Source organism: Trachypithecus francoisi, unplaced genomic scaffold, assembly GCF_009764315.1.
Source record: "Trachypithecus francoisi isolate TF-2019V2 unplaced genomic scaffold, Tfra_2.0 Lachesis_group5, whole genome shotgun sequence".
NCBI classification, from domain to species: domain Eukaryota; kingdom Metazoa; phylum Chordata; class Mammalia; order Primates; family Cercopithecidae; genus Trachypithecus; species Trachypithecus francoisi.
The window spans coordinates 15,268,908-15,282,955 of record NW_022681470.1 but is presented as its reverse complement, the minus strand read 5'-3'; the positions used below and the strand labels follow the sequence as shown (position 1 = coordinate 15,282,955).

The following is a 14,048-nucleotide window of genomic DNA, read 5'->3' as shown; positions in this document are numbered from 1 at the left end:
AACTGTGTTAGTGTCTGTGGGATACAAATCACATCCTTGCGTATAGAACAAAGTTATTCATCCTGAAACTTCAAGTAATTAGAGGAGCAATGCTGGCTTCTCTGTGAGTCCTGAAGATAAACATTTTCAGCACATCTGTGAAACTACCCTAAGAATTTCCTTGGTATGAAAATATTTGCATTTCATTTGACAGCCTGTCAAGATAGAAGTTTTCACAGTTTTCAAGAAACACATTTATAAGAAAGTGCTATCATAACAAATAGCTTTAGTCAGTAATCATGCCTCATAAAAAATCGCAGAAAGGCACATTGACACAGCTCTCCTGTTTCACACTAAGAGTCTTTGAATTCATTTGTTCATATCTCTTTATCATATCTTAGACTCCTTTTCTCTTAAATGGGTACATTATGTAAATCAACATATGGGTGATTTTTTTCCTTTTTTCCTTAAAAAATACATTTATAGAAATGTTTCTGTTTATAAAAATAGTACACATTCATTGTATGTAATTTAAAACTATACAAAAGAAAAAACTTTGAATCACTGTTAATCCTGCCATCGTATTACCACTGGAGCCAATTTGATATATATCATACCAATCTCTTTTTCCTAGATATATGCACTTCTTTTTTACAAAAATGAAGTCATAATACAGGTATGGTTTTATACCTATCATATTTATCTTAAACTACTATAAATATTTAATGTTATTGGATATTCATCTACATCATCTAAAAGTAGTAGTTATATAATATTACACTGATGATGGTATAATTTAAATAGACCTTAACTATAAATTTACATTGTTTCAATTTTCCATATTATAGACAATTTTTCAATGATCATTTCTACATACATTCATGATTCTTTTCTTAGAAATTCTTAGAAGTTGGAAGACTGAATATACGAATGGACAATGGCCAGAAATTATTCATAACATAGAACTCTGACCAATAATCTGCAGCAACCAGGTGAGAAAATCAACCCATTATCCCGGGTAAGCAGCCCAGGAAGACAACATCCTATGCACAGGTCAGGCTCACAGGAAGTCAGATCACTGTTTCCGGCAAACAATCCAGAAAGCCAAACAATAACCCCCGCAATAATTAGCCCGAAATGGTTAGGACTTGATTCACACCTGACAGCTTCCCTAATGTGTGTCCCTGCTTCCAACTTAGGACCACCCAAAGAAAACCAAATATAGTCCCCTAATGAAGCACATAGGATGCCTCACTCCTAGTCTAGCCACCTCTAGCTTCATAATGCCCAGAACTTCCAGTCAGGGCACATCCGAAGCCTTCCCTTTTTTCCACTATAAAGCTTTGTCATTCTAGTTGCCTTTAAGTCTCTGCTGAACCCAAGTGATGACGGCTGACTCCCTCGCCATAAGTAAGCTCTGAATAAATAGACTTTGCTTGCTGTCATATGGGCAGTCCTCATTTATTTCCACAAAGTAAAATAAAGTTGTGTCAAACAAAAAAGCAAACAAACATGCTTTAAAGGTTTTTCAAAAGGGTGTGGTTTTTCATAGCCTTGAATTCTAGCATATTTCTGAGACCTGAGAATAATCCTCTGAAGAGAACCTGGGCTGGAAATAAGAGCACATTAGAGAGAACTAGAAAATCCTGTATCTTTTTCCAGTGAGGTACAATTTCAAGCACTGTCCTACTGATGAGCAGGAAAAAGATTAGAGAACATTTCCTAAGCTGCTAATATCATTAAACACCGTCACCTTGTTTTATAAACAAACTCAAAAACTGGGTTTTCAGATTACAATAACAAATACTTTAGTGAAAGAAGAATAAGAGGATATTACCAATCTCAAAGACCCATGACACCACTGAAAAACTATCTAAATTGCCACCTTTAATGTTGATGGCCTTCTAAGAGCTAAAAGATTCATTGTAGTCTGTCCTTTCTTCCTTGAATTAAAATCCTCTGTCCTTTTCTAAAAGAAGCATATAATTCATTCCAACTCCTCCCTTCCTGCTGTACCTTCAAGTTCTTGGTACCTAAGCCTATCTCTTCCCATAGAATACCTCATATCTCCCTGCACACAACCTCGATGTCCAATTTAACCCTTCTGATTGAATGTGGCTGGCTGAAAAAATGAAGAAGAGCAAAAACTCAAGCAGGCAAACCAAATAAACTTTACATATGGCCTGAGGAGAAAACAAAAATGAAAGACTAAAATTGATCAAATAGCAAAACTTTTCACATATTTTCCTAATTGAATCCTCACAATAAATCTGTAACATATTATGATTCTTGCTTTGTAGAAGAAACTCCAACACAGATGGATTTGATCAATTGTCCAAGCTCAACCAGCTGGTATTACTGAACCACAATCTGGCCTTGTGCTATCTGGTTCCAAAGTCAGTGCTCTATCCACTGGGCACATCGCTTCCGGGAAGGCATTCATGTGCTCTGGGTTAGCACTGTCTAATACAGCAGCCAATAGCCACACGGCTACTTAAATGAATTAAAATGTAATAAAATTTAAAATGCCACTTCTCATCTGCACAGCTCCCTTTTAAAGTATTAAACAGCTACATGTGGCCATTGGCTACCATATTGGACTGCAGATACGGAATATTTCTATCACTGCAGAAAATTTTATTGGACAGTGCTAGCCTAGAGGTATGAATCTCTATATTGGATAGATGATAAACACCCACATCTTTTATTAGAAACATTTTTGTCTCAAGTTACTCCTGCTTTATATACCGCCCGGTCTGTTAAAAAGTTTAAGTAATCAGAGAAAATTTCTCAGAGCCAACAGTATGGAGCCAGACGAGCCCCTGGCTGTCCAGAGAGCAGAGGAAAAATCCCAGCACTAAGAAACGTTACCACCTACAGCACAGAAAATGAGCTACCATATGTAAACACAACTTTCAGTAAGCATTCCTACCATACAGATGCTACCTTAACACAGATCAATGTAGAAATGATATGCTCAGAAATCACAGCATTAACAGAATTTAATAAAAGACCTTATAAAAGCTCTAGTCCATTTACATCATTTTAGCCATGAGGAAACTGAGGCCCAGAGACATTAAGTAACCTGAAAATAAACATACCTTATCTTCATATAGGAAATATCATTTAATTTTTACGCAAGGACTCTGGAACAAGACTGCCTGGAATCAAATCTCAGTTCTAGCACCTCCTGAACTTGACACTTGGGAAGGCAAGTGAAAATTTCTGAGCCTCATCCGAAGAACAGGAAGGATAATGGTATATCCACAACATAAAGTTATATAAAGAGTAAGTGAGTTAATATGACAGTAATTGTATTAATTTATCATCTAAACTGGGGACTCTTTTGAGAGAGAAAGTCAGTGCTCTTAATAATTATGTTGGCAAAACATGTGTAAATGAGGACCCTTCCAGGCAAACCACAAGGTACAGTCACCCTCGTTAATATATGCAAAGTGCTTAGAACACTGCCTGGCATAAATTAAGAGCTGCAGAAGAGTTTGTTATTATTACGAGTACAACATGGGATAATTAGTGAATTCTGTATTTTATAATAGAACTCAGCAGGAAAAGTAGATTCACTTCATAGAAATTTGTCTTAGAATCAACTTTCCCAGAAGGCATCTATCTCATAAAGGAAGAAACATCTATTGCGAGTACTTGCCACAGTAGTAAAATATAATTGCTTATTTCTCTGGGAGTAAATAGTCTTGCCTTCTATAGGGAAGCAAAAAAATCATGATAATGCCTTAAGCATCCTGGTAGAGTAGGACAATATATGTATACACGTTCATCACAGAGCTTAGTCTCGGTAATTCAGCAAATATTGATGACAAAGCCAAGCAACAAACGATTGCCCAAGAGTTGTCCCACTATTTGCAAAATCAAATCACAGAAGGCAAATGGCAAAGAGGCATATTGCCTTCTATGTCATCATCAGAACGGAACTGATGTGGAATCGCACCTCGGAGAAGCCCACTTTCTTCATTCTGCTCTGCTGAGCCATTCAACTGCTTGGATGCGGCCATCTTGGAAGTATTAATGGACTCTAACAGGGAGACAAATTCCAGGAAGTTGGACTCATTTGGTATTTGTCCTTCCTTAGCCTCTAGGTCAGATTTGGAAGTTGGCATTGTTTTCTCTGTATCATTAATAATTTCTGCAGAACTTTTACTCAAGAAGACATCTGTCCCACTGTCCACACTGAGCACCCGGGCATGCCTCTTTTCATGGCTGGACTTACAAGACAATGGGTCAAGGTTAGTCAGGCCTTCCTTCCCCACCTTAGACTCAGAGGCCGTATCAGGCGTAAGCCGGGACGCCGATTCCCAGGGTTCCCGTGAGGAAGAACTGTGATCCTTGGTGGCACTTCCCCCCTCCCCAGATCCATAGCCAGAACACTGATTGGTGGATACCCTTGCCTTCAGTCTCTCTGGAGTCCTTTCACTTCCATTGCCTTCGGGACAAGGAGCACCTCCTCCCCCACCCTCAGGCAGGTCCAGGGTGATCACAGGAATTGAGATCTGCTCGGCATTGGGAGAACTGGCCGCCCCTGGGTTAGTTGGCTCAGCGTCAGACTTTACACCGGTCTTCTCTATGCCAACCACCTTCAGGTGGAGGGAGCTTTCCAAATCTGTCATGGAGTTTGGGGTACTGCTCATCGTGATAACAATTTTTATGGGTTCATGTAGACTCAGTGGGTCCCCGGGTTGAGAAGTATCGATGAGAGTAACAGCTACCTCACTATCTGAGGAGTCCACTTCCTGGTTCAAGGGCAGGTCCACCTGGCAGGAAGTATCCACCTGACAGGATGTGTCTGCTGGCTCCTCCACAGGCTTGGCCACGATGGTGTCACACTGAGGGCAGCTGCTACTCAGGCTGTCCTGGGGTGACTTGCTTTGTACCTGTTCCCTTATGGAACCCTGGGGACAACTGACAGGTTCTGGAATCAGGACTGAATTCTCACTCCCCCACGGCTGGAAAGAAACATCTGTTTCTAGTAAGTCATACTGAGACAAAGACAGGTGGGGCAACTTCTTCAAGGGTCCCTTATCCACTAAGCCACCCTCGGATCTGTGGCGCAAAGGAGGCTGTCCCTTTCCTCCTCTCTCCTTTCCTTTACCATTGATGAGAGTTTCTGTGGCAACTGGTTTTACGGGTATTGCTGACTTGGGCATGGTTTCCAGCATGTGTGCTTGACAAGCAGGTAAACTTTCCATTTTGATACCAGGTGAGGTAGATGACACTGGTGCTATGGGATGGTCTTCTGATAGAATGACACCTGAAATGAATGACACATGGCAACTTTATTAGCATTGGAAATGAATGAGTGATGCCCAAGAGCCAGACCTAATGAATAATAACAAAACTAAAACAGCACCAGCAACTAATGGAATTGGATACTTTTTTTTTTTAACTTTAAGTTCTGGGATACATGTGCAGAACAGGTATACATGTGCCATGGTGGTTTGCTGCACCTATCAACCCATCATCTAGGTTTTCAGCCCTGCATGCATTAGGTATTTCTCCTAATGCTCTCCCTCCCCTGGGCCCCCAACCTCCGACAGGCCCTGGTGTGTGATGTTCCCCTCCCTGTGTCCACGCGTTCTCATTGTTCAACTCTCATTTATGAGTGAGAACAAGCAGTGTTTGGTTTTCTGTTCCTGTGTTAGTGTGCTGAGAATGATGGTTTCCAGCTTCATCCATGCCCTGCAAAGAACGTGAACTCATTCTTTTTTATGGCTGCATGGACACTTACTTTTTAAAATAACACTCCCACTGTGAAATTATTCTTGAAATACAACAATAAAAATAAAACAAATGAAAAGCAATACAGTATAACAACTATATATATAGCATTTACATTGTATTAGGTATTGTAAGTAATTTAGAGATGATTTAAAGTATACAAGAGGATGTGTGTAGGTTACATGCAAATACTATGCTATTTTATATGAGACGTGAGCAACATCCACAGATTTTGGTATCCACGGGGGTCCTGGAACCAAATCCCTTAAAATACTGTAGAATACCACCAACTAAGATGGTGTCTTTCATAAGTTTTGACTAAGGAAAAAACAAAATTCTTTGCTTTACTATAGTGTTGCTAAGAAACACCGGATTTACTCGCCAGGTGTGGATTTAAATGCTACCTGTACATTTTACATACTATGACTCAGAATGAAATAATGTATGTAAAACTTCTACTGCAATTCCTAGTACAAGTAAAAAACGGGAAATTATTGTTTTAATAGGAATGGTGAAATTAAAAGGCCAGGCCAGATATTCAAAGTACATAAGATGATGAGCTATGGCACACCTAATCTAGAAGAATATGTTTAATATGAAGAAAAAGGTATGTGCTTGTATATATGTGTATAAAACAGACATAAAGTAACTGTTATGAAGCTGTATGTGCAACTAAAATATTACAAATCTAACTAATGTGAATTTATTTTGGTAGTAAAAACACAGGAAAAATCTGGATAATCCTTTACACATTGTTATAATGGGATACAGCTGAATGATGAAAAAAGAAACCTCATTTTAGGGGTTCAGGGCTATGGTGCTAATTTTAGCTGTTTTCTAGAACAAATTAAATTTTACACCATTTTCAAAACTGAAATACTGCATAAAATTTGTCTTTGTAGTAGTAGAAAAGAAAATAGAATTGCAGAGAAAGAAAGGAATTAATTCAGGCCTCCAAAAGATCTTTTCTAAGCCTTCTGCAGGTAGTCAAAAGATTAAAAAAAAAAAATCTTAGTAAAAACGTAAAACAAAAATTGTTTAAGTTAAAGGAAAGATCCTCCAAAACAAAATTTGTAACTTGAAAGAAAGGTAGATATGCAGAATGCTATACAATTTATCCTGTCATTTTTTGATGTATGTACCATAATACAAATTTTTATAGGGATGATAATTTATCATCCATAAAAAAACTTACATGTCTGCTCTTTATAAGCCATATGAAATGAGGCATAGACTGGAGAAATGACAATGAATTATGATGAACAAAATATCACAATTTGAATTAAGACTGAATATACAAATACTGATGATAAAAAATTAAAATTAAGAGTTAAAGAAACAAAGTCAAACTATAACTGCAGTCTTGGGTATAGTTCTTATTTTCAGTTAATCCACTGGCATTCTGTTTTATAAAAATATTTTTCACTTCACTGAGGATAATGCAGTGATAAAATATAAATGATGACACTTTACCTTTGAGATCTTCTACAGTTTCCTGTGCTGACAACTCCTAACAAATGAAAGAAACAAAAATCAATGGATGACTCAGCTGATCGTCCATTTCCAGACAGTCGGCAATAACTGACCAGTAGCCACTGGTTTTCTAAATGGCATGTAGGGAAGAGACAATACAGTGTTCACTCTCCTTAAGCTTCTATAAAATGGGGACCAGAATGGATACAAACGTACATAAGTGTGGACATTCAACCAAGACAACTGTGCTGTGACAAAGGGAGATTTGCTACTAAGAAAGTAAACAGAGAAGGAATAAGCCACTACTTACACTATAGCGAATGGAGCTCAATAAAGTTCATCTAGAAAAAAGGTAATTTATTGACTTCCCAGAAAGGCAAGTGTGATTTAAAATGGAAAGCAGAGATGATACCCATTTCAGGCGGAAGGCATTGCAGATATGATGACTTAAATGAATGACAACAGAAAGAAGCAAAGGCCTGCAAATTGGTTCTCTGACCAGTGTGGTTGACTCAGCAGTGGGGGTGGATGGTAGAGGAGGCCAGAGAGTGTGCTTTGAACACATGACTGGGCATTTATCTTATGGTCCCAAGGGCACCCTTCAGGCCATTTCCAGACCCTGGGATGTGATATTCACTGTACACGGGCCAGTGATTACAGCATGCAAGCTACAATCACTGCTGCTGAACACTCCCATTCTAGGTGAGATCAACATCGAAACCACATGAAGAGGGTGAAACAGGAAACAAGACCACTAACCAATGGCCCAGAAGAGTGATGAGAGGTTATGCTTTGCCCTCTGGAGCTGCAGCGGAGGGGAGGCGTGGAGAGGTTTCGACTGGCCTCTTCCTTTTTGCCATTGTGAATCTGCCTATTATTGCTAATCCAACATGAGAAACACAAGAGCAGTGAGTGATATTATCAAACAGAAGCATGACTCTTTTAGTACTAGTCTAAAAACTTATTTTTCCTACAGTCCATTTTGTTATACTCCTTACATATAAATCTTTGTTTGTTGTTTTTAAGAGACAGGGTTTTGCTCTCTCCGGGTAGGCTGGAACGCAGTGGCATGATCATGGCTCACTGCAGCCTCAGCCTCCTGGACTCAAGTGATCCTCCCACATCAGCCTCCCAAAATGTATGGTTTACAGGCATGAGCCACTATGTGCAGGAGATAAACCTTATAATAAACATTACTTTTAAATTAGAGGACATGCTATCTTAAGGAGCTGTAAGAAATAATACAAGAATAGTGAAAAGAATGCTAACTCAAAAATTACTCTTAATATTTCAGTTCTATGTAATGTATCACTTTTATATCAACAAACACAAATGCTATTCTTTAAAATACTCTGGCATGCTCTAAGCATTTAAATAACAACACAAAAACAGTGAAGTGAAATTTTTTGCAGTGCTAAGCCTAAGACAAATGAATTCTAGATCATGTGAGGTCATATTGATAGCCAGTTAAACCATCTCGATTATGAATATCAACGTCATGCTTAAGTATATGCTGAAATATAAGAAAAATGCACATATCTCTATCTGCCTGTACTAGTGATTTCATAAACAACTGATAAAAAACTTATGAGCAAAACATTTAAATTTTGAAGTGTCACATTAATTGGAAACATTACCTTGGGTTTTTGTGATTAGTTACGTGTTCACCTTTGGCCTCCTTGTCTTTATTTGGCTTTTCTTCCTTTCTGGAGGGCTTTTGCTGAATTACTTCTCCTTTGTCAAACATGAGGTGTAGGCGATAACTGACCACTTTGATTATTGTGAAGAATATAGTCACTGCACTGCAGTAGAAAAATACAATGATCGCACTTGGAGGAAAAGCCTGAAGAAGGGAAAAGAGAGAGAAAAATCATTTGCTTTTAAGATTTTCTTTCTGTTTTAAATCTGGAAGCATTTTTAGACTATATACTGAATATAAATTAGGCAAGACTTCAGATTTGACTAATTTTGTAAGTTTTGCTGGTTAAAATACTTGAGGAGAAAGAGTTGTTTTTTATTTTTTGAAGTCTTTTTTGTTTCTCAGGTTCTGTAGTAGTTGCACTGATAACCAACATTTGATTTGCAGGCAGGAACCCCACAGAACAAAAGATATATTCAAGGAAACCTCTCCTTTTTTTTTTTTTTTTTTGAGACGGAGTCTCACTCTATCACCCACGTTTGAGTGCAGTGGTGTGATCTCGGCTCACTGCAACCTCCACCTCCCAGGCTCAGACAATTATCCTGCCTCAGCCTCCTGAGTAGCTGAGATTACAGGCATTCGCCACCACGCCTGGCTAATTTTTGTATTTTTAATAGAGACGGGAATTTCATCATGTTGGCCAGGCTGGTCTTGAACTCCTGACCTCAGGTGATCTGCACACCTCGACCTCCCAAAGTGTTGAGATTACAGGTGTGAGCCACCGTACCCAGCATCCATGCTTGATAAGCTCTTATCTATGGCCTAATCCAATGCGTCTTCCTATGCAGCTCATCTTAAAGGCCAGAGATGTATTTGTTTTCATCAACAAAACACAAAAAGCCTTGGGGAGAACAGAAGGAAAAAGAAGGGAGAAAGGTTAGGGTAACCACTCCCCCATTCCCCTCCTTAACCTCCTATGGCGATAACACCTGCAGGCCATGAATTTCCCTAGGGTTGTAATGCACACAGGGGACCACAAAAGAGTACTACTTCCAAAAGGAAGTGGGATATTTCCAGCAGAGACAAACGATCTGAACATGGCGACTATAGTGAGGTTCAGCTCCCTTCTATGCAATACCCTCAAGAAACAAAACAAAAAGAATCACTGGGACCCATGGAGTTGTCCTACTCTGTAGCATCTCCCATATACCTTCCTAATTCTCTCCAGGACCATGGACTATCACACGTTCTCCAGGCCTTCCTAAACTACATTCCAATTCTTTGGGATGGAAAGAAATCCCCAAGTGTCCCAAGGTGATATCCAGGACAGTCTTAATGATTCACGAGACCATTTTATCAATGGACTGCCCTAAAGAATATTGGAAATCCAGTGATCTGTGTAGCCGGTGCTGCAACCTAAACATAGCTAGGCTTGCAGACAGCAGGGCCCAGTTCATATCTGCGCCTAAGCAGACCCTGTACAGTTTGCCATGGTCCCACGCAAGAGTCTATCTTCTAGGTTGGACTGTCCCTAAAATGCAATAGGCAAACAAAGAGCACAAAAAAGAAAGAGGAAGATGATCAACAAGTAAAAGATAAAGTCAGAGATTTTCACCATCACTTACTCACTCTTATTACATCATGGGGGGAAAAGTCCACAGATAAATATAAAGCAATAAATAAGTGACAGAATAACTATATAAGACACTATGAGATAGATAATATCTTCTGTCCACTACCTGGCAGCAGATAAGGTTTATATTTACAAAGGTGTATCTGTAAATATAAACCTTATATTTACATACTAAATACTACTAATAAATGAAAATACTACTAATTTAAATGCTATTCAATTAAATACTACAAATACGACTAATAGTATTTAGTAGTATTTAGTATTCTTGTTTACACTTACATACTAAATACTACTACTAATAATAATTGCACGCTAAATACTACTAACAGCCCCTATCGCTTTTTCTTAACTATTTTGGGTTTTAAAAATTTAAGCTAAATTTAGAGAGTTAGTTTGAACAAAAGTGATAAAAGAAGGAAAAAGAAAACCTGCAGATGTCCATGAGAACAGACTATTGTTACATAAAAATGATATTCAGGGCCGGGCGCGGTGGCTCAAGCCTGTAATCCCAGCACTTTGGGAGGCCGAGACGGGCGGATCACGAGGTCAGGAGATCGAGACCATCCTGGCTAACACGGTGAAACCCCGTCTCTACTAAAAAATACAAAAAACTAGCCGGGCGACGTGGCGGGCTCCTGTAGTCCCAGCTACTTGGGAGGCTGAGGCAGGAGAATGGCGTAAACCCAGGAGGCGGAGCTTGCAGTGAGCCGAGATCGCGCCACTGCATTCCAGCCTGGGCGACAGAGCTAGACTCCGTCTCAAAAAAAATAAAAAATAAAAATAAAAAAAAATAAAAATAAAAAATAAAAAATAAAAAATAAAAATGATATTCAGACAGGCATAGTGGCTCATGCCTATAATCTCAGCATTTTGGGAGGCCAAGGCAGAAGGATTGCTTGAGCCCAAGAGTTCAAGAGCAGCCTGGGCAACACAGTGAGACCTGCCCTTCCCCATTTCTACAAAATTTTAAAAATTAGCCAGGTGTGGTGGGTTCAGGAAGGGATTCACCATAGATGAGCAGTTATGAATTGTTCCTAAATCTTCACTTTGATGTAAGGTATACTCATGTTTTTGAACAGCAGTTTTCTTGTTCTAAGGGAAATTAAAAGTTCTTATTTCTATAAACTTTTCATTTTAACACATTCTAGTTAACAGTGGGAGGCAACATTTTTCAACATCATATCCTTGGCCAAAGAAAAGTTTTATATTGTTTTCTGATCCATTATTAGTATAATTAGTATTATAATGACTCATTTAACCAAGGTTTTATAACAAAATTTCATGTAAAACAACATGCTGTTACCAACTAACCAGTTACAGTTCTTCCCATTGGACCCACCTCTGTCTGTTCCTTCAGGTTCATAGCTCTGGTTGCCTCACAGTCACTGCTCTGTTTTTTTGCTTTTGTTTTTTCTGTCTTTTTTAAAAACTTTTGTGGCCAGGCACAGTAACTCATGCCTGCAATCCCAGCACTTTGGGAGGCCAAGGCGGCCGGATCACCTGAGTTCACTACCAGCCCGGCCAACGTGGTGAAACCTAGTCTACTAAAAATACAAAAATTAGCCAGGCGTGGTGGTGCTTGCTTGAAATCCCAGTTACTCAGGAGACTGAGGCAGGAGAATCACTTGAATGTGGGAAGCAGAGGTTGCAGTGAGCCAAGATTGCACCATTGCACTGTAGCCTGGGCAACAAGAGCGAAACTCCGCCTCAAAAAAAAAAAAAAAAAAAAAACAGAAAAACAAAACAAAACAAAAAAACACAACTTTTGCTTTACTGTGGTAAAATATACATAACATAAAATTTACCATCATAACCATTTTAAAATGTAGAGCTCAGGAGTGATAATGACACTTCCCTATGTGCTACTGTCACCATCATCCATCTCCAGAATTTTCATCTTCCCAAACTGAAACTGTACCCATTAAACACCAACTCCCCACTCTCCCCAACCCCCATCCCCTGGCAACCACTGTTCTTTCTGTTTCTATGATTCTGACCACTCTAGATATATCATATAATTAGAATCATATAGTACATGACCTTTTGTGACTGGTTTACTTCACTTAGCATAATGTGTTCAAGGCTCATCCACGTTGTAGCCTGTGTCAGAATTTCCTTCTTTTTTAAGACTGAGTAATATTCCATTGTACAGCTAGACCACATTTTGTTTATTCTTTCATCCATTGGTGGACATTTGGGTTGCATCTACCTTTTGGCTACTGTGAATAACACTGTTCTCAACATGGGTGTACACATATCTGAAGCCCTGCTTTCAGCTCTTTTGAGTATATGCCCCACAAGAGGAATATCTGGATCACATGAAAATTCTATGTTTAATTTTTTTTTCCCAAGACAGTATTGCTCTGTTGCTCAAGCTGGAGTGCAGTGGCACAATCTTGGCTCACTGCAACCTCTGCGTCCCGAGTTGAAGCGATTCTCCTGCCTCAGTCTCATGAGTAGCTGGGACTACAGGCATGCACCACCAAGCCCAGGTAATTTTTGTATTTTTAGTAGAGACAGGGTTTCACCATGTTGGCCAGGCTGGAAGCGAACTCCTGACCTCAGGTGATCCACTCGCCTTGGCCTCCTAAAGTGCTGGGGTTACAGGTTTGCGTCACTGTGCCTGGCTTATGTTTAATTTTTGGAGGAACTGCGTCACCGTTTTCCACAGCAGCTGTGCTGTGTTACATCACTCTGGTTTTTAACTACAGGCCAATGGGTTATTGTCTCCCATCTGTTGAATGGCCTGGAGAAATAAAAAATCTGGCTGAGTGAGGATTAGCTATAAGCAATGCCCATGCCCAGTGAGAATCAGCTGCTGCTGAGGGTTTCTGTTTGTAGATATAAAGGACACTCTTGGGGGCTCACCCTTTACTGATGTGTAGCTCATAAGAGTACTTCATCGTTCGGTTTTCACAAGCTAATTTTGAAGAAGTCTTCTGGAAATGAATAGATTCATTCTGCACATGAAGAAGCTGGGTGTAAAGTGGGTCATGCTGCAGCGCTGATGAGCTCACAGAACTCCTTTCTGAAAGTTACCTACCTAGCAACTTCAATGACCTGACTGAGAACCAGAGACTCAGGAGAAAGTAATAAAATTGTGGCCTTCCTGGGCAGTCAGAACATACCACTGTTAGAGGGAGACAACTCTTCCCCATTTCTTGGCTTCAAAAGAGGGGATGATTCTCTCTACGTAGCCAGCTCTCCACCCCCATGACTTGCTCCTCCCTTAGTGACTTCTGATGAGTGATTTGGGGAGCCAGAACTAGGCATGTCTTTCTCACGCCCTCCCCTTCTTTTCTCTCAGGAGCTGGCTGGGCCAAGAAGGTGTGTCTGGGTGGCTCCTCTGCTGCAAGGCCTCCAGTGTCAGGCCCCAAGTAAAGAAGTCCAAGGCTGTGCATGGTGCCCTGACCAAATGGGTAAATCTCTCACTCTGGGGTCCACAGTGAGGAAGTCCACTTGCCTGTAGATATTAGTATCAGTCACATTCCCAAATATCAGTTCATTCACACTAAAGGTGATCTTCTGAACTCCATATGTTTGACTCTTTTGTCTCCCTTAAGTGCTTCAGAA

At 39.7% G+C, this 14,048-nt stretch overlaps 1 protein-coding gene and 1 long non-coding RNA gene across 4 annotated transcripts in view; one reads left to right on the top strand and one right to left on the bottom strand.

Annotated features, from left to right (window-relative positions):
* The window catches only part of PCNX2 (pecanex 2), a 314,758-nt gene that overhangs the window by 273,026 nt on the left and 27,684 nt on the right, over positions 1-14,048 (bottom strand). For both annotated transcript variants that reach the window (XM_033199654.1, XM_033199655.1), the window contains exons 2-5: positions 8,838-9,043; positions 7,960-8,080; positions 7,201-7,237; positions 3,944-5,260 (exon numbers count right to left, since the gene is read on the bottom strand). In XM_033199654.1, coding sequence (XP_033055545.1) covers positions 3,944-5,260; positions 7,201-7,237; positions 7,960-8,080; positions 8,838-9,043 — 1,681 coding nt within the window. The remainder of the gene's footprint in view (positions 1-3,943; positions 5,261-7,200; positions 7,238-7,959; positions 8,081-8,837; positions 9,044-14,048) is intronic.
* Positions 5,099-13,969, top strand: LOC117076317. 2 transcript variants are annotated; one of them, XR_004434322.1, is made up of 3 exons: positions 5,099-5,185; positions 6,234-6,334; positions 13,783-13,969. It is a non-coding gene; the product is annotated as an uncharacterized LOC117076317 (long non-coding RNA). The 2 variants fall into 2 exon arrangements; XR_004434323.1 differs by lacking the exon at positions 13,783-13,969 and adding an exon at positions 7,903-7,985.